We start from the raw sequence: 22,824 nt of genomic DNA on the forward strand, positions 1-22,824 counted from the left end.
AAAACCACAAATTTCATTAAAAAATATATAATGAGAAAAAATGAAGTACCACGAGTACGGTACGAGTACCCGGTACCGGTACTTCACCATTTTAGAAGTACCCATGCTTCAGAGTTTAGAACTCTATAATCCGTTCGGAACCTCCAACTACCATCTTTTCTTTAGTAGAATTTAAGGGTAAGGATTTATACTTTGGCCTAATGAGACCTGCAACTAATATATCTTTGACATATGCTTCAATAGCCTCCTTTTGATGGTGTGGATGCTTATAGGGTCTGATGTTAGTTATCTGGAGCCTTTTTTGATGTCAATAGCATGGCACAACGCACCTGAGGAGGTATGATTTCCACTTCTTGGAATAAAGCAGCATACTCATCCAACACTTCTCCCAAACTTGCAACCTCTCCCTTCACCTCATGTGCATAAAGGTTTCAAAACCAATTCCACATAAAAAGCCAACCTCTCCCTTCACCTCACGTGAATAAAGGTTTCAAAACCAATTCCACATAAAAAGCCAACCTCTCCCTTCACCTCATGTGAATAAAGGTTTCAAAACCAATTCCACATAAAAAGCCTCGTCACATTTCTGAAACTCCTTGAACATAGCCTTTCAAGAAGCTTCTGTTCTTGACAATTAGAGATCCCCTTTAATCTCCACCGTTTTGCCCTCAATAGTAACCCACATCACATGTTCCTTGAAGTCAGCTTCTGACTTCCCTAACCCTTCCAACCATTATGCATCACTGCTACATTAGGCAATTCCAATTGCAAGTCTTGACAAGCTCCCCTCTTTCGGACCTTGTGACCATCCCCAAACTAGGATCAGGTTTGATCTCAATTTCAGCCATAACTCATGAGACATGAAATTATGAGATGCCACGGAGTTCACAAGTACCATCACCATTTTGCCCTGAGTTTTACCCCATAGCTTCAGTGATTTTTTTGATGTCACTCCGCCACACTCCCCATATGCAACTACATAGCACACACTTCCTCCGCCACCCTATCATCATTATCGTCCTTCCAACCTCCTTCTCCTAAAAGCGAAACGTGTAAGTGTCGGTTTTTGCACACATGGTCGGGTACAAACTGTTCATCGCAATGAAAACACAAACCACATTGCCTATGATTCTTCCGGTCAGCATCTGAGTACGTCGGAAAGCAGAGTTCCACGAGAAGCGCTGCCGCTGCTTCCACCGAAGCATTGAGCCACCAACCCTGAACTTCCAGGTGTACTGGGTTGACCCAGATTAACTTGAGTTGGATCCCTGGGTTTATGTTCCTGAGTTAATTTACTGAGTGGAACCAGAACAACGACTCTTTAAATTCAAAGCAGGCCTATTATCCATTGGTTCAATCATTTTACTGGACCCACCCCCTTCCAGACCCAACACACAATTTTCTCTTCAACCTTTCTTGCCATTTTAATCGTGTTTCCAAATCAACAGTGTCGTGTATACGCACCTCTGCTCTCACTAATTCCTTCAACCCATTCATGAATGCTCCGCACAGGATCTCCTCATCAAAACCGGTTGTTAGAGTGAGGACTGCCCCCACTTATAAACACATGTTCAGGCCATATATTGTCCGATTAGGGACTCTTAACACACCCCCTCACGCCCAGGAATGGACATCTGGAGCGTGGAAATAAATGGTGGGTGGCCCGATAGCGGAAATCATAGTAGGTGGCCCACCGGATCTTAAACGAGGATCTGATACCATGTTAAGAATGTGTGGTTTGACCTAACTCAACCCTACAAAACCGGTTGGTAGAGTGAGGACTGCCCCCACTTATAAACACATGTTTAGGCCATATATTGTCCGATGTGAGACTCTTAACAGTTTCAAACTCATCAACAATTCTTACAGATTCTCCATTGTTGCATCCCGGATTCGACTCACAACGCGCGTCGCAACCGAATCCAGGAAATACGCTACGTTCTGGCCTCCCATACTTGAAACCAATTCAGTGCTTTTTATTCAAAACAAATCGAAGCCACATGCACTGTCTCCTCCTCTGGAATATGGCTCATCATGAAATACAGCTCAGCACGGTAAATCCAACCATAAGGATCTTCACTTGAAAAATACAGACCCTTCAAACGCCTCATCCGCTCCTCCCAGCGATCTAATTGCCGTTCACGAACAGCGACATCAGCGCCCTCACGCCTATTGGTGTTTTGTTTTGTAATCAGCGCACACAACATCATCGCCTCATCCTACAATTGCGATTCTCATGACGAATCTTTGTCTCCTCCATGTGTTTCTCCAAATTCTCAATTCGTCCCATTCTTGTCACTACCATATGCTCCCGGGTCGAACTATGAATACCAATTAAACAGTAGTATGGTATAAGAACAATAGGATAAAATACTGATTATATTACTGTGAATACTGAGGATTAACCATCTTACAACGACTGGTATTTAAGAAACACTGGATGAAGGCAGTATCTCCTTGCAACAATGGAAAATATAAGACCGTTAAATGATATTCTCAGTGAGAACATCCCTACTGAGATGAGAATAATTCTCACCCAGTCTCCAATTCCTATTTCAAAACCAACCTCCTTTGCACAACCTGTGAAGCTGTCCTTTAACCCCTTCTCTTCTTCGTGCACCCTGGTTCCCTCCTCCACTTCCTGACTGCCACGTAGGAAGATAGTTATTTCCTCTCTATTTTCCAGTATTAGCTCGTCGTTCGTTCCTTCCATCATCACCAACAGTTTCACATGTGCTCCAAAGTTGCCACAATTAAGGTGGCTTTCCATTGGGTCTTACTGTGAGTGTTCCAAACTGAGAAACAAAGTAGAAATAAACTTTCTCCAAACTTCATTCATATATACGTCCCTCTAAGCCTGCAATAGGATAATGTCATGTCTATAATAGCATTTAAGAAATATTTAAGTCTTTTATCATGTTTTGATTTCATTGTATTGTTATGTTTAGAACCTATTAAAATATTTAAAATTGATAGTATTTTATTAGAGGCATGCTAATATTTTTCCCTTGCAGCTCCTTGGAAGTGAATCTAATTTTCACCTTGATTTGGAAATGGAATGTCACAAGGAGTACACTTCTGCCTTAAAAGATGTGTTGATAGGAGAAGCCGATGAGCAAACATCTAGGTATTAAATCACAGAACTCTGCTCTCCCCCTTATGGCACTACATACACTAGAAAAACATAATTATTTGATGATTGTGATACCATTATTTACTATTTGGCCGTGTACTCTTTCAGAAAATCACAAAATAATAAGCAGCTAATACCATGTGACAATACAATTGAAGATAAATGGTGGAATCTCTATGACAATTTGTGGTCTGTTATTAGCAAAATGAATGGGAAGGGACCCAGTAGCGCATTACCTAAAACAACATCATTTGCAGGACCATCTCTTGGTCAAAGGGCTCGTGGTTTAGTTGAGTCGTTAAACATTCCTGCTGCTGAAGTGGCTGCAGTTGTTGTATCAGGAGGGATAGGCAATGCTTTGACTGCAAAACCTAACAAAAATGTTGATAAAGCAATGGTTTTACGAGGAGAGAGGTGCCCTAGAGTTATTTATCACCTTGTTATTCTTTATCTGTGTAAATCTTCTCTAGAAAAGGCATCACGGTGTGTGCAGCAGTTCACCTCACTTTTACCCTGCCTTTTAACTGCTGATGATGAGCAAAGCAAGAGTAGGCTGCAACTTATCATCTGGTAATATTGCTAGCTCATACATAAAAGCAAGTATATGACTTTACAAGTTTACTTATCATGTATTATAATATTATTTTTTTCTTTTTGAGTCAGTTCTCAATTTGTAAGATTGACCTATGACCAACTAATTTTTTGTTTGGTTCTTGGTAGGGTACTGCTTTTTGTTAGGTCACAGTATGGAATGTTGGACGATGGTGCTCGTTTTCATCTTTTATCACATTTGATCCGTGAGACTGTTAATATTGGAAAATCAATGCTTGCTACTAGCATTGTGAACCGCGATGACACTTTGGAGCCAAACTACAATTCAAAAGAAGCGGGATCCATTCAAAATTTAATTCAAAAGGATCGAGTTCTGGCAGCAGTATGTCTTAAAATGCTATACTGAACAAGATATAACGCTGACAATGTCACGCTTTTGTGTGTGTTGGGGTGGGGGTGGGTGGGGTGGGGGTGTTACGGGGGGGATGGTTGGTATTTCCTATTTGAAAAATATCATATATGATAAATTTTAAGAAATCTAATAAATTGATTAAAAATTAATTTGGAGCAGTATGAAATTTACGTCAATGATTTTGGAAGAAATTTATCTGATGAGTTGTGTGAATAGCAGTCCATGATATGCATGCCTATAATTCAAGTTATAATGCGATCAAATATCAACAGTAAATATGAATTGACTATGGTTAATCCATTTTTGTGTATGACATTTGTTGGAAATTCCGCCTTTATTGTGGTCCGTCCCTAGCCGTATAATTACAGCATTAGGATTGCCTTCATTGTAGCCTCCAACACTTTCATTTTGTTGGGTGAGAAGGGGTGAATTTAGTTCTACATTGCCTAGAGATATAACATGTATAGTTTTTATGAAGCTTGGGCAGCCCTCACCTTACAAGCCGGTTTTGTAAGGTTGGGTTGGGCCCAACCCAAATTCTAAGAACATTGTATTTGCCATACCTCCTTTCAATCCTAATTTTCCACTGTCTACCAGTGCTACTTCATGTTTTTAACTGACTTCTATCACATTTTAGATCAGCGATGAAGCTAATTATACGAAGATATCAAAAATTGACCGCTCCCAGCAGATACAGGAACTTCGTTGTAGAATAGATGAAAACACCTTGGCAGAATCTACTAGTAAGCAAGCTCTAGAAGATGAAATCCAGAATAGCTTGAACTCAATCCTTTCTTCAGATGATAGCAGAAGAGCCGAATTCCAGCTTACCTATGAGGAGGAGCAGCAAAATGTTGCTGTATGCATAACATCCTTGTTTCGATATTACTATTTTTCCTTTGGCCCTGCTTTTCTTTTCATAAATGGTGTTAGATTTAATTTTAATATGTGTATAACCAATTAGGTTTGCTTTTACAGGAAAAATGGATACACATGTTTCGATCATTAATTGATGAGAGAGGTCCATGGTCTACTAATCCTTTTCCAAATTGTGTTGTGACACACTGGAAACTTGACAAGACAGAAGACACACAGCGAAGGAGGCCAAAACTAAGGCAAAATTATCATTTTGATGAAAATCTCTGTAATCCTGTTTCTGCTACTGCTAGCGGATTTGCTAGTCCTGTTAACGAAAGTAATCCTGGTTTTGTGGGTAATATACCTGAACAAATGAAGCAGCTCTTGCTGAAAGGGATAAGAAAAATAACTGACGAGGGATCCTTTGACACCAATGAAACAAATGCTGAAATCAGTGGACCTAATACATCAATTCCCTCTGATCATTCAGACTGCCAATCTTCTGACTTACTAAAGGATAACAGTGACAGAAAGGATATTGTGCTTGAACGAAGAGACACTCCCTCTCCACCTGAGACAGAAGCCAGTGAGGTATGTGGTTTCTAGGAATGTACTCCTTTGATATTTAGAGAGAATCTGAAACTGTATTACAATTGTGAATGTCGTGCCTAATTTCCATTTTCAGGTGCTTGTGTCAATTCCATGTGTTCTTGTGACTCCTAAGAGAAAATTAGCTGGTCATTTGGCAGTCATGAAAAATGTTCTGCATTTCTTTGCCCAATTCTTAGTAGAAGGTACTGGTGGATCATCTGTTTTTAGAAACTTTGATGCCAGTAATTCTGATATGACCAAGTCTGTTCAAAAGCAAAGATCAATGAAGTGGCCTTCTTCTGATATGGATCTTCAGAAGGGAATTACAATCGGTAATGTAGAGGTAATAAATGGAAATGGGCCTGTTAAATTTATGAGATGTGTTAAACGCCATCGAAGATGGAGCATGGCTAAGGTCAGTTTATTGGTTTCATTGTCTTCTCAAATTTTGTCATTTTAAAGGTTGATAGCGCATTTTCTTTTCTGTTTTTGGGGTTGATTCTTTGACTGATTACTGTTTTAGATAAAATCTGTTCATTGGACCCGATATTTGCTCAGATATACTGCAATAGAGATTTTCTTCAGTGGTTCAGTTTCCCCAGTATTTCTGAACTTTGCCTCACAGAAGGATGCAAAAGATATAGGAAACTTGATAGTTGCTACCAGAAATGAATATTTATTTCCCAAAGGAAGTGGAAGGGACAAGAGCGGAGCTATAAATTTTGTTGATCGACGAGTGGCACTGGAAATGGCGGAAACTGCCAGAGAAAGTTGGAGGAGAAGGGATATAACAAACTTTGAATATTTGATGATTCTCAACACACTTGCGGGAAGATCTTATAATGATTTGACCCAATATCCTATTTTTCCTTGGGTCTTGGCCGATTACACGTCAGAAGTTCTTGATTACAATAGATCATCTACATTTCGAGATCTGTCAAAGCCTGTTGGAGCACTTGATACCAAACGATTTGAGGTTTGTCCAATTTCGTTTCTTGAAATATTGATTGGAATATTTCTTACTAGTATTGCACTATTCTTAATGTATGCTTCTTACATTTAGGTGTTTGAAGATAGATACCGTAACTTCTGTGATCCTGATATTCCTAGGTAATTTATGTATGCTTCTCTCTTACTTGTTATCCCCTATACACACATGCTCGCATATTGGATGAGAGTATGTCTCCATGAGAAGAATAAATTTGGCCCTGCAATGCAACATTTGAATGGTCAAAATCCTTTTCTTCTCACTCTCACTAGATACACTTCACACATAACTCTCTCTCATGCGCTGGTGTTTGTCTATTGATGCAGCTTCTACTATGGATCTCATTACTCAAGTATGGGCATTGTGCTTTATTACCTTCTTAGATTGGAGCCTTTTACCTCTCTTCACCGAAATCTGCAGGTATCTCGTCTTATGATATATTATAAGCATTAACTTATTTTTCTCACGTTTTCAACTTCAATTTGCATGACAAAATTGCAAAGTTGATGCAAATATGGATATCTACTTTTAGTCTAGCATAAAATGTTGGAATTCATTATTTAGAAGCAAAAATAGCAACTATCACCCCTTCCCCCATTTTTCAGTAAATATTTTTCATAAAAGTAATCATAGTTGAAATTATGAATATTTTTTTTTGGATTACGAAATTGTGAAGGACTAAAAAAGAGAGAAAGAGAGAAGATAAAATAAAGATTCAACATATATTATTAAATTAATGAATTATATTACAATGTGTTTAGATGAAGAACTTTTACGAGGTAATATAATTTTAGAGGTAATTCAAATATTTCAATGTAAATTTGTTTGGATAATAAATTTGGAGGATTTTATGATGTATTTTTGCTTAAGTTTTTAAGAGACATTTGAATAAACTATGTGTTTTGAAAAGCACTACAGAGACTTTATTATATATAGAGAGATTACAACTAATTACATGATATAGTCGATGTGAGACTATTCGATATACAAATATGCTTAACATTATATTTATAAATATTAACACTCCCCCTCAAGCTTGAGCATATAAGTCAAATGCACCAAGTTTGTTACATATAGAATTAGTTTTGGGGTTTCGTAGAGATTTTGTGAACACGTCTGCCAATTGATCGTTAGTGTTGACAAAGTTTGTGACGATGTTACCTGATTCGATTGTCTCTCTGACAAAGTGACAGTCTATCTCAATATGTTTGGTCCTCTCATGGAAGATTGAATTTGAAGTAATGTGCAATGCAACTTGATTATCACAAATAAGTGTCATTGGTCTTGCTTCTTTAGTTTGAAGTTCCTTGAGCAACTGTTTTAATCAAATAAGTTCACATGTTGCCATTGCCATGGTCCTATACTCTGCCTCGTTGCTTGATCTTGCAACTACGTTTTGTTTCTTACTTTTCCACGATATAAGGTTTCCTCTAACAAGTACACAATATCCAGAGGTGGATCGTCTATCAATGAGTGGCCCTGTCCAATCAGCATCGGAGTATCCAACTATCTGAGCATGTCCTTTATTTTCATACACTAGATCTTTTCTTGGAGCACATTTGATGTATCTCAGAATCCGGATAACAATATCCATGTGTTCCTGAGAAGGGGAACTTAAGAACTGACTTACCACACTAACTACAAAAGAAATGTTTGGACGAGTGACTGTGAGATAATCCAACTTTTCAACCAATCTCATATACCTTCCTGAAGTCAGATAAAGGCTCCCCCTGATTGGGTAGTAGTTTGACACTTGGATCCATAGGAGTATCAGCTGGTTTAGCATTCGACAAACCCGTTTCTTCCAAAATATCCATAGCATATTTCCGCTGAGAAATCACCAAACCATCTTTAGATTGGGCTACCTCGATACCTAAGAAATAGCGAAGTTTATCAAGATCTTTTGTCTGAAATTGATTCAAGAGATGTTTTAACTGGAGTGTACCCTGCTGATCACTATCAGTTATGACAATATCATCTACATACACAATAAGATAAATACACCCTTGGGCTGAATGACGATAAAAAACAGAATGGTCAGCTTCACTACGGACCATACCAAACTGTTGTACTACAATGCTGAATCTGCCGAACCAAGCTTTCGGAGATTGCTTAAGACCATAAAGAGACCCGTGTAACCTACACACCATATTCGATGACTTTCCCTGAGCAACAAATCCAGGTGGTTGCTCCATATATACTTCCTCTTCAAGATCACCATGTAAAAAAACATTTTTGATGTTAAGTTGATGAAGAGGCCAATGTCGAATGACTGTAATGGCTAGAAGAAGTCTATAGATGCCATCTTGGCTACAGGCAAGAAGGTATCACTATAATCCAATCCAAAAATCTGAGTGTATCCTTTGGCTACCAAGCGAGCTTTAAATCGATCAATCTTACCATTTGGACCAACCTTCACTGTATACAGCCAACGACAACCTACTAAAGATTTCCCATGGGGTAGAGGAACCAGTTTCCAGGTACCACTGCTTTGAAGAGCACACATTTCATCAATCATTGCTTGCCTCCACTCAGGGAGTTTTAGGAATAGAAACAGAAGACAAAGAAGAAAAACAAGTATACTGCAAAGGGGAAAGACGATGATAACATAAATCAATATAATGTGGAGAAGGATTTCGTGTTTGACATTATCTTTTCGAAGGACAATTGGAACTTCGGACTCAGGTTGCAGGATAAAACCCGATGAGGGAGGAGGTGTCGGAGGAGAGTCTGCAAAGACCTCAGGACATGTATGACTTCAGGGACAGGGCCGACAGGCGTTGGGTGACGACGCTGATATGTTTGAAGTGATCAAGAAGTGGGGGTGTCAGGAGCCCTAGACCGAGGGGGATAATGGTAGGCGGGAAAAGGTGTGAGAGTACTTTCTTGAATGGGTTTTGGAGTTACGTGACTTGACTCGAAATATGGAACCGACTTGAAGAAGGTAACATCGGTCAATACGAGGTATCGTTGTAGAGTGTGTGAATAACAACGATAATCTTTTTGGGATCGATGATAACCAAGAAAGACATACTTTAGTGATCGAACTGATAGTTTATCAAGACCAAGAGAGAGATTATGTACAAAACATGTGGACCCGAAGACTCGGGGAGGAATTGGGTGAAGTGGGGAATTGGGAAAAAGGATCGAATGAGGGATTTTATTGTTAAGGCCAGAAGAGGGCATGCGATTTATAAGGTTACATGTCGTTAGTACAACATCCCCCCAAAACCGAAGTGGAACATTACGATGGAGAGGTAGGGTCCGAGTGGTTTTTACAAGATGTCGGTTTTTGCGTTCGAATATCCCGTTTTGTTGAGGTGTGTGAGGGCAAGATGTTTGATGGAGAATACCATTGCGTGACATAAAATTTTGAAATTGTTAGGGATAAATATTCATGGACATTGTCACTTCTTAAGGTACGGATAGACACACCGAATTGAGTTCTTATTTCTTGGTAGAATTGTTCAAAAATAGAAAATAATTCAGATCTATTCTTCATTAAAAATAACCACGAGGTGGCAAAATACTTAGACTCAAGAGTAAAGACAGTACGCGAGGGACCCCAACATCGGTGTGAACTAAAGCAAAAGGGGACGAAGCTCGTTTATTGACTCGATTGGGAAACTGACCACGAGTGTGTTTCCCTAGCTGACACGACTCACAATGTAAATTAGATACCTTCGATAAATTTGGCACAAACTTATGTAATTTGGAAAAACTGGGATGACCTAATTGAGCATGGATAGTGAATGGAGAATCTTTGGCTGAGCATGTCTGAGATGACACTGCGAGGTAATAAAGACCTTGAGACTCACATCCGACATCGATCGTCCGGGTAACATTATTGTTAGTGAATGTGACACTACAATCAAGAGAACGAGTTAAACGATTGACTTAAAGTAAATTAAATGGACAATTAGGTACATAGAGGACAAAAGTAACAGAGAGAGAAGGTAGAATTTGAACAGTACCAATCCCTTCGGATCGGGTTTGAGAACCATTGGCAGAAGTTATAGTAGGTAAGAAACCGGATGTAGAGAGGAAAGTGGATTTTTTTTTTATTACCGGTAACATGATCAGACGCACCAGAATCAAGGACCCAAGGTCCAAGAGAAGATGATTGAGCGAGACAAGCAGATGAATTACTAGTGTGTGCTACCGAAGCAGTAGAATCTAAGTTCTGATAATTCTTATACCACCTGAGAAAATCATCGTAGTTTGGCGTAAAGTTATGAGGAGTAGTCATGAGTATCGGATCTGAAACAGTTGGCCTATGGAGAGTGGAGCGGTGGGAAAATTATCGGAATCGGCCTCATCGGAAGACAGTGGGTCAACCGGGTAAAGCACGACGAATAGCAGGCTTTAGATACCATGTTGAAATAAGGATATTAAGAGACATTTGAATAAATCGTGTGTTTTGAAACGCATTACGGAGACTTTAATTATATATATAGAGAGATTACAACTAATTACATGATATAGTCGATGTGAGACTATTCGATATACAAGTATTTTTAACACTATATTTACAAATATCAACCGATTATATTACAATATGTTTAGATGAAGAATTTTTACGAGGAAATATAATTTTAGAGGTAATTGAAATATTTCAATGTAAATTTGTTTGGATAATAAATTGAGAGGATTTTATGATGTGTTTTTGCTAAAGCTAATATTTAGGGATTCCAATTATCACCTAAAAACTAAGAAGTTGAAATTCTTTCCTTACCCTGTAAATTGTGAATCCAAATTGGTCCTAATAATTTATGAAATTATGCACATTGGTCCCTTTATGTTTTATAAGTGTTCATATTAGGGTCTATATATTATTTCAAAATTTTCAAAATTTTTAGATTGGTGCTGTTAGCAGGCCCAAGTTAATGTATTCATGTGTTTTGGCGTGTTTTAAATAGAATAAGGATGAGAAGACAAACTCTCATCTGTTGTTTTTGTGTGGGTTGGTTTGGAAGAGAAGGTTCTCTAATTCTTAGAGGATTGTTAAATTCCAGGTGGTTATTTGTATAATTCTGGCAGTTACCAATTGCTGTCTTGTTTGTAACTACTCTTGTGGAGGTTATTGGCAGAGTTGATATTGTGTTTCTTCAATAATCAGAATTATTTCTATATATTTTCATATTCATATCGGTTTCTATCTATCACCTACCTACAAATTTTAGAAGTTTACTGATTGGCCCTTAACTTTTATAAAAAATAAAATTTACCCAAATTTTATTTTTAACCCACTTATCTTTTGATATTTATATTTTACCCGAAACTTTTGAAATTTATGACAATGACCGAAGTCCAACTAAGAATACATTTACATTTTTATATTATGTTATTTAATTACTTTGCTGATTGGTCCCTCAACTTTTACAAAAAAAAACCAAATTTTATTTTTAACTCACTTATCTTTTGATATTTATATTTTACTCAACTTTTGAAATTTATAACAATGACCGAAGTCCAACAAAAAATAAGTTTGTATTTTTATATTATGTTATTTAAGTACTCTTTGACTGGCGATATTCAATTACTTTATCCAAACAAATTTTAAAAAATAAATGACTTCAATTTCTATCCAGAGAAAAAAAATTAAGAATTCAATTGAAACATTTGAGTTGCCTAGAATTATAAAGTATATATGATTTTCAATTACTTCACCAAACAAACCCTATGGATCATGTTGAGTACTAGATTCCAACACTTGATCAAACATGAGAATAAATGACTTTCTAAAGATAAAATAAAATCACTTATATTAAGATAAGGTTCTTGAAAAATTAATATAAAAAAATAAGAAACATATTTATTCCTATTCCCTAGATAACATAACTTTTTATAGTACTGAATTGTTGGCTTTGGCATTTTTTGTGCCTTGCCTCATCATTTGTTTAATAATATATATCTATTTTGCCTTTTAGGAAAACCTTAACATGTTACTATGAATCATCCATTTCCCTAAGTAGTTTTGTAGATATTGTAACAATCTCTTTCAAAGTAAAGTTTACCGTTGAAAGCCCCAAGTTGAAGAGTGATATGACCTGAATAGTCATATATAAAACGAGCGGACAATCCTCGCTTGTCAAGCATATTTTGTGGATTGAGTTAAGCTCGAACCAAATTCTACGATGCTATCCAAGACTATTTTAGATCTGATAGGCCACTTGTTATTAGGCCATTACTGGGCTGCTAACAGAATAGACAGTTGGTGTTCATAGTGCTTTTATAGTGATGGTGCTTATTTGTATGTACTCCATCAACCAGTGATTTTATAAAAAAAGACTTTTAATTTTGGATATGATAAACTATCCTTGGGTGATTCATCAGCTTAAGCTTTTAGGAGAATTGGTCTTTGAAATGATATTAAGGCCTTTATGAATAATAGTATTTTTGGATTTTAGTATACAAATGTTGGTTTGATCCAAATTAAAACAAACAGTTTTTTTCACTTTAAATCAAATCTTTTTTTTTTGTCTATAAAAGCACCTTTTTTATAGTGGTAACAGTGGGTTTCTTCCTTCCGCCCATATTGCATCATGATTCATTTTTGTAATTTCTTTTGTCAGGGAGGTAAATTTGATCACGCTGACCGACTTTTTCAAAGCATAGAGGGCACATTCAGAAATTGCCTTACAAATACCAGTGATGTGAAGGAGTTAATACCCGAGTTCTTTTACATGCCTGAGTTTCTCTTAAATTCAAACTCTTATCATCTAGGAGTTAGACAGGATGGTGAACCTATTGGTGATGTTTTCCTCCCTCCATGGTCGAAGGTAAGTGAATACCCTAAAATCAACTATGTAAACATGCAACAAAAAAAAGTGACATTCATTAAATATGCTGGGAGTTTTGTTTGAGCTTGGCACGTCATAATTATGAGAATCATACTAATCTGTATGTCTTGAGCCATACTCTCTCAATCATCTACCTTAGCAGCAAACATTTATCAGATTTGACCTTTGAAGTTCAAATTTTGGTTATCTGAAAATTTGTTGCGGTTACATTTACAAATGTGGAAACCGCTCATTCTCTTTGAAGATCTACATGAGTAACCCATTTGAACTTCTACAACATAAATTGTGAGCTTTGCACAAAAGAGATGCAAGATGAATAATGCTTTGAAGATCTACATGAGTAACCCATTTGAACTTCTATAACATAAATTGTGAGCTTTGCACAAAAGAGATGCAAGATAAATAACTACATTATTTCCAGTAATAAATTAACATTTCAGTCTACCCAATGGTAATAATAATTTCGACGTTTAATATTACTGAAATCCTTAACCCAAAAAATTCAGGATTACAAATCACATCTTTTTATGCAACCCAAGACAATAGACATCTAATGAAACTTCACTATTCTTTAAGATGTTTATATTGAACCTACAGCTATATGAACTCCTTCAAACAAGGAAACCTCCAAATTCACTATGTAAAGCAATGTGCATTGCATTATCAAAGTTGTGGGAGAGTGTAGGAATTACTCCCTCCGTTCCTTTTTAAGTGTCACTTTCTTGATAAATTTGTGTTTCTTTTTAATTGTCACTTGTAGAATTCAAGGTAGTATTAAATGCATTTTTGTCAAAATTACCCCTATGTAATTATTACAGAGAGAGAAAAAGTAAAATGAATGTAGAATATAGTTAAGGGTATTATAGGTAAAATGAGAATTATTGTTTAAAAAGTAACAATAATAATTAGTTTTCTTGGTATGTGTAAAAAGTCAAAATGTGACACTTAAAAAGGAACGGAGGGAGTAATGTTTATGGATCTTGGAACCTTTGAGGATTGCTCAACTACTAAACAGTGTTATCAAATAGCGGTGCCATAACCGCTATGGCGGATATACGTGCCGTTTTTTGGGCTCGCCACAATGATAAATATCGGCCGATATTGTGAATTTTTCCACCATAATCCGCTTTAGCGGCGCCGTATAGAGGCCGGTGTGGCGGGATTTTTGCTCTCCGCCATGAACCGCCATTGCCATCGACAACACCGCTACTAAAAGAGATTGTCAAGGTAGTCCTTAAAAAATCATTAGCATTCTTGTGCCTATTTTTTGGGGTTGAGTCAGACTAAAATTATAAGAGAGAAAAACCTATCCTAGAAATGATATTGGACTGCCTGCAGATGTCTAGTCAATGTAAGCTTAACTTTCAATTTCAAATATTATCTCACTTCTAGTAGGGTACTACTCTGATGCTATCTTAAAATTTAGGTTGGCCTAATTCAGCCTTAAAAAAACGCCTTGTAAGATGAAAGATGCCTCCTATTTATATTGTAGATATTGTTTTAGGTTGTGTCACATTCAATGTGGAACTCTGAACACTAACTATACTAACATTCGTCATTATAAAAAACTCTTGGTGCAGCATATGTTTTTTTTTATCATATGTTCAGTAACTTGCTAACTAGTTCATGTTTCCGGGGACCAATATGTATAGAAAGAAACTTTGAGTATCAAAGCAACACAAATAATATCTTTTGGGGACTAAACTGTATATCACTTTGTGAAAGTTGATTGATTCTTGAGGTTTTTATGTTTTTATTTTATTCTCTTCTCTCAAACACTACAAGATACGGCAAATGTTAATCTCAGCTAGTGTGTATATCTTATTATATATTTAAAATTTTGAAATATTTACATGAGGTAGAAAAAGTCAAACAGAAATTTCTTGCAATAATATTCTAATTTAGCAAACCGGAAGTACTTAATTTCAAATCAAAATTTGCACAGGGTTCTCCTGAAGAATTTATTAGGAGAAACCGGGAGGCCCTTGAAAGTGAATATGTCAGTTCAAATCTTCATCACTGGATAGATTTGGTATTTGGATACAAGCAACGTGGCAAACCTGCTGTAGAGGTATAATCAAGATCCACAATTTTTGTTTTCCAATAATTCATGCAAACCAGATTGGCTATACTGTCAAGTGTTCTGGTTAGTTAAGTTGTTAAATTTTTTTGTAGGCAGCAAACATATTCTACTACTTAACTTACGAAGGAGCTGTTGATCTGGAAACGACGGAAGATGATTTGCAAAGAGCTGCTATAGAAGACCAAATAGCCAACTTTGGCCAGACCCCAATTCAGATGTTTCGCAAGAAACACCCAAGAAGAGGGCCACCTATTCCAATTGCACGTCCTCTGTACTTCGCTCCTGATTCCATTAGTTTGACTTCCATTGTTTCTAATACTAGTCATTCTTCATCAGCTATCCTGTATGTTGGTCTAATGGACTCAAATGTTATCCTTGTGAATGAGGGTCTCAACTTATCTGTTAAGACGTGGTTATCAACTCAACTGCAATCTGGGGGAAATTTTACATTTTCTGGTTCACAGGTCAGGATTTGGTTTAATTAGACTATAAAATGCATTTGGATTTATTATGTAGTGTGTTTTACTTTTTGGTTGCCGACCGCACTTAGTGGGATAAGGCTTAGTAGTCGTAGTTGTTGTGTTTTACTTTTGGGTTAGAGTTGTTTTTTGTCTAATGAATGTTGAAATGACCTCTGACTTTTTCAGGATCTTTTCTTTGGTGTTGGTTCTGAATTGCTTTCACCGCGTAAAATTGGTATTCCTGTTCCTGAACATGTTGAACATGGAGAACAATGTTTTGCAACAATGCAGACGCCCTCCGAAAATTTCTTAATATCATGTGGCAATTGGGAAAATAGTTTCCAGGTCATATCGCTAAGTGATGGCAGAATGGTGCAAAGTATTCGACAGCATAAGGATGTGGTGAGCTGTATTGCAGGTAGTTTTCATGGTTAAGATTGATTCCTGTTCAGATAGCCACGAATATACCTATTGATGTACTGGAGTGCACTGCATTGATAATAGTTCACTAGGGGCATGTGCCCCTTAAATCTGGTCTTTTGTGTGACCTTGCCTGATCTATAAAGATTGATGAATCATCTAGCCTCTTAAGCCACAAACTTGCAGTCATTATGATAATTTTTTTCTAATGTTTTGTTCCTGTTTGTTGAATGAATTGAATGATAATGTTTTTATGTGAAGATTGCTACTGATACTATTATTTTTAATATTGACATAAGTGCTTTATTTAACATTTTGTAGTGAGCTTTTTGTAAATCTTATTTGAATTGGTGATTTTCAACCTTCTAGTTTCTTTTTCGTTTCTGGCTAAAGAGTGCTGATTGTGCTGCAGTTACATCTGATGGGAGTATCCTTGCAACTGGAAGTTATGATACCACGGTGATGGTTTGGGAAGTTTTTCGTGGTAAAACAGAAAAGAGAATTCGGAACAGTCAGTCTGAGTTACCTCGTAAGAACACCGTCATAATTGAAACTCCATGTCATATCCTTTGTGGGCATGATGATATAATAACTTGCTTATATGTTAGTCATGAGCTGGATATCATAATTAGTGGATCAAAAGATGGAACATGTGTATTCCATACCTTGCGAGAAGGTAGATATGTCAGATCCTTACGGCATCCATCAGGCAGTCCTATATCAAAACTAGTTGTCTCTCAGCATGGTCAGATTGTGATTTATGCTGATGATGATCTTAGTTTGCACCTGTACTCTATAAATGGAAAACACCTTGCTGCCTCCGAATCTAATGGACGTCTCAACACTATTCAGTTGAGTAAATGTGGTGAGTTTTTAGTAGGTGCAGGTGACCAGGGGCAGATTGTTGTTCGCTCTATAAACACACTAGAAGTTATTAAAAGATATCATGGGGTTGGAAAGGTTTTATCATCATTGACTGTAACTCCAGAAGAATGCTTCTTAGCAGGCACAAAAGATGGAAGCCTCCTTGTGTATTCAATAGAAAATCCCCAGCTTCGGAGAACGACCCAAAGCAAAAATATGAAATCAAAAACTTAACAGAAAATTTAACAATGCATGCGGAAGAAGCATGTGGATTATTAACAGTGAGAGCTGCCCCGTTATAACTGTTCCAGGTAATAATTCATTATGACTACTTGATTTCTTCTCCAATACTAGAATATGTGCTTGACTGTGTATCTCTTTCTAAACTAACTAGTAAAGATCTCATGCAAAATTGCTCGGATGTGGGGAGAAAATGGTGGGAATCTGAGGTGCGAGATTCCACCATGTGTCACTAGAGTAAGACTTTCCTTAAAATAGATTTTTAAGATTTTCCTAAAACTATTTCCTATTCAGTTGTTGTGGTTAACAAAGTCATCATCCCATTGTTCCTTACTGCGGTTCCAAAGTTTATTTCTGTTCATTTTGTCTGTGATCAAGATATCTTAAGGGACAGTTAGCAATTAATAAGATTTTTCTAATGATTCATGGGGATCACTTTTTTTAAAAACCTTAAAGCATAATTGTTTAGGAAAACTTTAAAGGTAACAACAAGCTGCCCTTGGTTTTATTTTTTCTTTGTTATAGACATTATTTTAGCAAAGCCTGTCAATATTGTCATATTGATTTTTCACTTTCTTTGTTATATATAGACATTGTTTGGGTGAAGACATTTTTTAGCAAAGCCTGTCAATATTGTCATATTTATTTTGGAATGGTACTCATACTGGTCTCGATTAAACTAAAATACTTAAAGTCACATTAAGAATTTTAGTTAACTGTAATTATTTTTTTAGTATAATAAAAAAGAAATTTTGTTTAGTATTTCTCAATTTGTCCTTCATAAAAATCTGTTCAATGGGAATAAAAGGGTTGTTTGAAAAATAAAAGCATATTAGTTGAAGTGTATTTTATGAATGACATTAAAGAGGTAAAATTAGTTGAGACTATTTTTTTGGTACCTCTCCATTTGTAAATGTAGTAACAAATTTCTCTTCCTCATAAAGTATTGTGATTTGTATTTGTTAATCTTTGTATAATGTCTAATCTATAATCTAGATAATTGTAATTAACAAGTGCTGTAATGTTTCTTTGCAAATTAATTTCTAAATATTGATTAGTATTATACTGTTATCTAATTTATTTCAGGTACATCCACTGGCTATATGTTTTTGGGTTTGTTAGTCTTGCCATTTTATTGAGTTCTGTATGATCACAGAAGTGCTTGTCCTGTGTGATACAGAAATGGGGTGTCGGCACCAGCTTTATCTGAATATATGAAACATGGTTTGACAAATAGGAACTCCATGGATTATCTTCCAATTCCTGGGCACCGTGAGACAGTAATTCCCCAAATCGGTTGTGTATTAGATTACCGGGAGCTACAGACTGGGGTTTCGGGGATTCATATATGTACGATACATGTACAATATAAATGGTAACACTTCTATGGGATTTCAGGGATTCATGTGCACTAAAGTTGTAGCTTTAAGGTCGTTCTTTTCATTGTATTTTGTTAACATAACAGAAGTATATTTTTGTACAGAAAGGCTCGAATGCCTTTTTATCTTGCAACGAAAAGATATCATTGCCAATGAGATGTATTTTACTGTATGTTTGGTATCAGGGGTTTACCGAAATTAAGGTCAGTCAATGTGATTTCGGCTAAAGTATACTATTTGGCAGGCAATTCATCTACCCTTTTGCTTATGCTTTTTGCTTCAATCTTTTGCAATCGAGCTACTGTTTCTATAACTAAAATCATTCCAGGGTATAGAGCGTTTATCATTGGAGAGAAAAATTTCAGTGACGTTTCTGTGTAGAAAAAAAAATCAGTTACCGAGTTCACTCATTGTATTGATCACAAAAGGCTTGTTACTTTACTCTTAAATTTTTTGTATGAATTGTAGAGTCCATTTTGTTAATTTTACAATTTCCTCTTGCCAGATTTAAAAGGAGAAAGTCACATGTAGGGTGTATATGGTTGGGTTTGGCCAAACAAAAATTCTTTTGTGCTTTGAGTTGGGTAGCTAGTAGTATGGAAAAATATAGGTTAATCGAAACATTCAAAATGAATAATATGCAAGTTGTAATTCTGTAAATTGTGTCTATACTTTAGATTATAATATTGAATACCTAATGATTAAACAATAAATAATACGAACTGGTCATGTTTTCTCTTCAAGAGTTGAGAGACTTAGAGGTTTGAGTAAATTTGTAATATAATATGGTGGATAGGGCTTGTTTATGGTGGCGAGAAGTCCTCTATGATAGTGTTTTGATGTGAATTAGGAGATTTGTTCATGTGAGGTGAGAGGTTCTTTAGATGATTTTGGTAGCAAGTACATGGTTATCGGCGGTTGTGTATTAAGGACATAATGAGCGTTGCGCTCTTTAGGTTGTAGAAAATGTGTAGTACTCGGGGTATATTCGTTCTCCTTGAGAGGATATGTATTTATAGAGGTCTTTATGACTTAGGATTTCTTCGTAAATGATCAATGTTCACTTAGTCAATAGTGGATAGTTGAATTCATGTTTTTGGAGTTGCGGGTCAGTTAATGACCTTGACTTTCTCTCTGTCCGAAAAATATCTTATTTCACGTATCCCAAGTAGGGGCGAGGGAAGACTATGGAGCCATGTGATACCTCTCTTTGTCGCTATTTTATAGTAGCCTTTTCAAAGGCAGTCCAAGGACATCACCTTAGGCGAGGCCTTTTACACATATAATAATACATAGTCTTTCAGACACGATAAGTATCTTTTTACTCATGGTTTATGAGAGTATTATGAAAATTAGTGTTTTTCTTGACGAGGTTTTTAACTATCCAGTGAGATTCGGCTAAAGAGACACTAAGTCTCTCAAGAAAGGGTTTAGTTAGTTTGGAGAATTTAAATCTTTTATACATAATTGTACATAACCCAATTGACGAGACCACTTGTCTCTCAAGCAAGGCGTTTGACCTACTTGGGCAGGACTTCCATTGAGCCCTCAAACAAAACTTGTTATCAAGTCTCTCAAGTTAGTAATTTGTCACGTCTCTTTAGGTGTGACTCTTGAGTTTTGTCCCTTCCGACGAGACACTAAGTCCCTTAGGATAGTATAATTATCTAGAGAATCTAAGTCCTTCGGGCAGACCTATACATAGCCCAATTATTGAGACTACTAGTCCCTCAGACGAGGTGTTTAACCTACTTGAGTGAGACTTTCATCGAGCCTTCATGCAAGACTTGTTATTAAGTCTCTCATAATGGATATTCGTCGCGCCTCTTTAGGAATAACCCTTAATTTTTGTCCCGCCTGAGGAGTGTTGATCTCAAAAATACGATATTTCGCGAAGCCATTTGCACGCTCGCGAAAAAGTATTTCGAACAGAGTCGCCATCGAATTTTATTTAATGCTAAAGGAAAGGGAAAATATTGATAAAACCCTTAAAAGAAAAAAAAAACGGTCGTCGCAACCAAATTCGAGTTTGGGAGGTGATTATGCAAAGGAAAATATTAGCAACACTCGCGTCCGTTGTACTCAACGGAAACCTTTTAGTTAGATTTGCAATGGAAAGTTGCGTGATGTTAGTTTACGATCTTCTACTTATTTAGCGAGAAAGAAAGAGAGAAATTTTAGGTTTTTTTATTCATGTGCTTGACAAGATTTTAAAATCCCGTTCCTACGTATCTCTAAGTGAGACGGAGAACTCAAGGCTGCGTAGTTCTTCGTAACAAAGAATTATTTATTGATTGCTTTTAAGGAGTAACACTTTAGACATATTGAGTGGTTAAACTTTTTCTTGTTGCTCGCTCTTGGAGACCGAAGTCTTTGTTTGTTTCACATTGATATGGATAAAACATCCTTGTTTCTAAAAATGTTTTTGAAGTCGCGCAAGGGCGGAAAACAAATTTGATTGGTTTGAGTATGTTTTTGGGTTTGGAAGATGAATACTCATGACTTGTTAGCAATTACTACTTGGGTCTAATATTTGGGATTATGAATGAACCTTTAACCCAAGTATACTTTTTCTTTCTAATTTGTTGCAAAAATATCTGGATATTTATAAGTGTTTTGAGACGAAAGACAAACACTTGAGCTTGCAAGCAATTACTACTTGGGTTAGTGTTCGGGTCTATGACTTGACATTTCACCGAGGTAGTCGTTTCCTTTCCATTTATTGCAGAAAGAAGACATGTTTGTACTTTTGGCGAAAGAGGAAGTATTTATGACTTACAAGTAATTACTACTTGGGTCTAAAACTCGGGGTTATGATTGAACTTTCACCCAGATAGCCTTTTTTCTTTCACCCAGGTAGCCTTTTTCTTTCGTTATTGTTTGAAATGGTCAACATATGAATTAGTCATTTTGAGTTTGATTGTGAAAAGGATTTGATGTTGGGTCAAGCGTTTATTTGCGTTGCGGATGAATTGAGTTATGAAAATGGCTGATAAATGGTTTGAAGTTTGATAATGAAATGGTTTGATTTGGAAAAAAGACTTGACGTTTGATCAAGCACTATTTTTTGTTCTTTTTTTTTTTTGAAAATGACAGATATTACGCTAATCTTGAACTGACAAAGGAAAGAGATAAAATTATTATATTTCAATAGGAATGGTGGATATATTTTGTTGAATGGGGACATGATAAAGCGATTAAACTACATGCCTATTAAACAAGTGTAAGCATACAACAATCTCATTGTAAGAAAGTCCAATAGAAAGTCAAAGAAACGAAAATAAAACGAAGTCTAAGAATAATGAATAAAGAGTTATGTTAAGCCATCTTATAGTTGATTCATGTAGAAATCATTTTATAAGAGGTCAGACAAAATTATTTGCATCCAAACATGTTTAAAAGCTAAATTAAATTTATGCTTCGAATTCGCCACGTAATAAAAAATTCGACAACATAGTATGCACATATATTATTTACGTTACTGCAACCAAAATCCAGCAAACAATTAGTGTGTGACAAATGTCAATGTTAATTTAAAATTAAAAATGAAATTAACTAATTAAAAATGAAAAACTAAATACATAGTTCAAGCCACGTTAATATCCAACAACAACAACATCCCTCTCATGTGTTATCTTCAATTTCTCACCGTCTTAAGCTTCAAATAAAAAATAGCAACAATTATCGGTCATTCTTCCTAACTGTTTAAGCAAACAAAAGATAAAAACAAGATAACACGCCTCTCTTTGTTTGGCTTATTTAAAAAATCACTTTTCAAGAAGCACTTATTTATTTACTACTTAAACACAAATCCAAACAAGAATTAAAGCATGAATCAATTCTAAAATAAACTTGTCTCTCTCACATTAATACAACAACAGATACATGCATATATTGAATTTAAACGTAAATTAAAATGAAATTCATGATGAACACAATCGATGCATAACTGAATGAAAAATTAAGCTAAGCATGTGACAAAATATATACAAAGCACTAACTATAGGCTATCTGATCAAGTCCAATGATACCGACAACCG

At 36.1% G+C, this 22,824-nt stretch overlaps 1 protein-coding gene across 3 annotated transcripts in view; it reads left to right on the forward strand.

The window, feature by feature from the left end:
• The window catches only part of LOC127088281 (BEACH domain-containing protein B), a 44,177-nt gene extending 25,221 nt beyond the window's left edge, over positions 1 to 18,956 (forward strand). For 2 of the 3 annotated variants that reach the window (XM_051029204.1, XM_051029206.1), the window contains 15 exons: positions 3,015 to 3,127; positions 3,242 to 3,703; positions 3,854 to 4,067; positions 4,735 to 4,956; positions 5,076 to 5,546; positions 5,641 to 5,961; positions 6,070 to 6,522; positions 6,610 to 6,656; positions 6,861 to 6,954; positions 13,110 to 13,316; positions 15,283 to 15,408; positions 15,513 to 15,884; positions 16,068 to 16,299; positions 16,714 to 17,476; positions 18,492 to 18,956. In XM_051029204.1, coding sequence (XP_050885161.1) covers positions 3,015 to 3,127; positions 3,242 to 3,703; positions 3,854 to 4,067; positions 4,735 to 4,956; positions 5,076 to 5,546; positions 5,641 to 5,961; positions 6,070 to 6,522; positions 6,610 to 6,656; positions 6,861 to 6,954; positions 13,110 to 13,316; positions 15,283 to 15,408; positions 15,513 to 15,884; positions 16,068 to 16,299; positions 16,714 to 17,399 — 4,020 coding nt within the window. In that variant the 3' untranslated portion in view covers positions 17,400 to 17,476; positions 18,492 to 18,956. Of the gene's footprint in view, positions 1 to 3,014; positions 3,128 to 3,241; positions 3,704 to 3,853; positions 4,068 to 4,734; positions 4,957 to 5,075; positions 5,547 to 5,640; positions 5,962 to 6,069; positions 6,523 to 6,609; positions 6,657 to 6,860; positions 6,955 to 13,109; positions 13,317 to 15,282; positions 15,409 to 15,512; positions 15,885 to 16,067; positions 16,300 to 16,713; positions 17,477 to 17,564; positions 17,643 to 18,491 lie in introns of all 3 variants that reach the window. The other variant, XM_051029205.1, reaches the window with a different exon arrangement.
• The last annotated feature ends 3,868 nt before the right edge of the window (positions 18,957 to 22,824 follow it).

Source organism: Lathyrus oleraceus, chromosome 5, assembly GCF_024323335.1.
Source record: "Lathyrus oleraceus cultivar Zhongwan6 chromosome 5, CAAS_Psat_ZW6_1.0, whole genome shotgun sequence".
Lineage (NCBI taxonomy): Eukaryota > Viridiplantae > Streptophyta > Magnoliopsida > Fabales > Fabaceae > Lathyrus > Lathyrus oleraceus.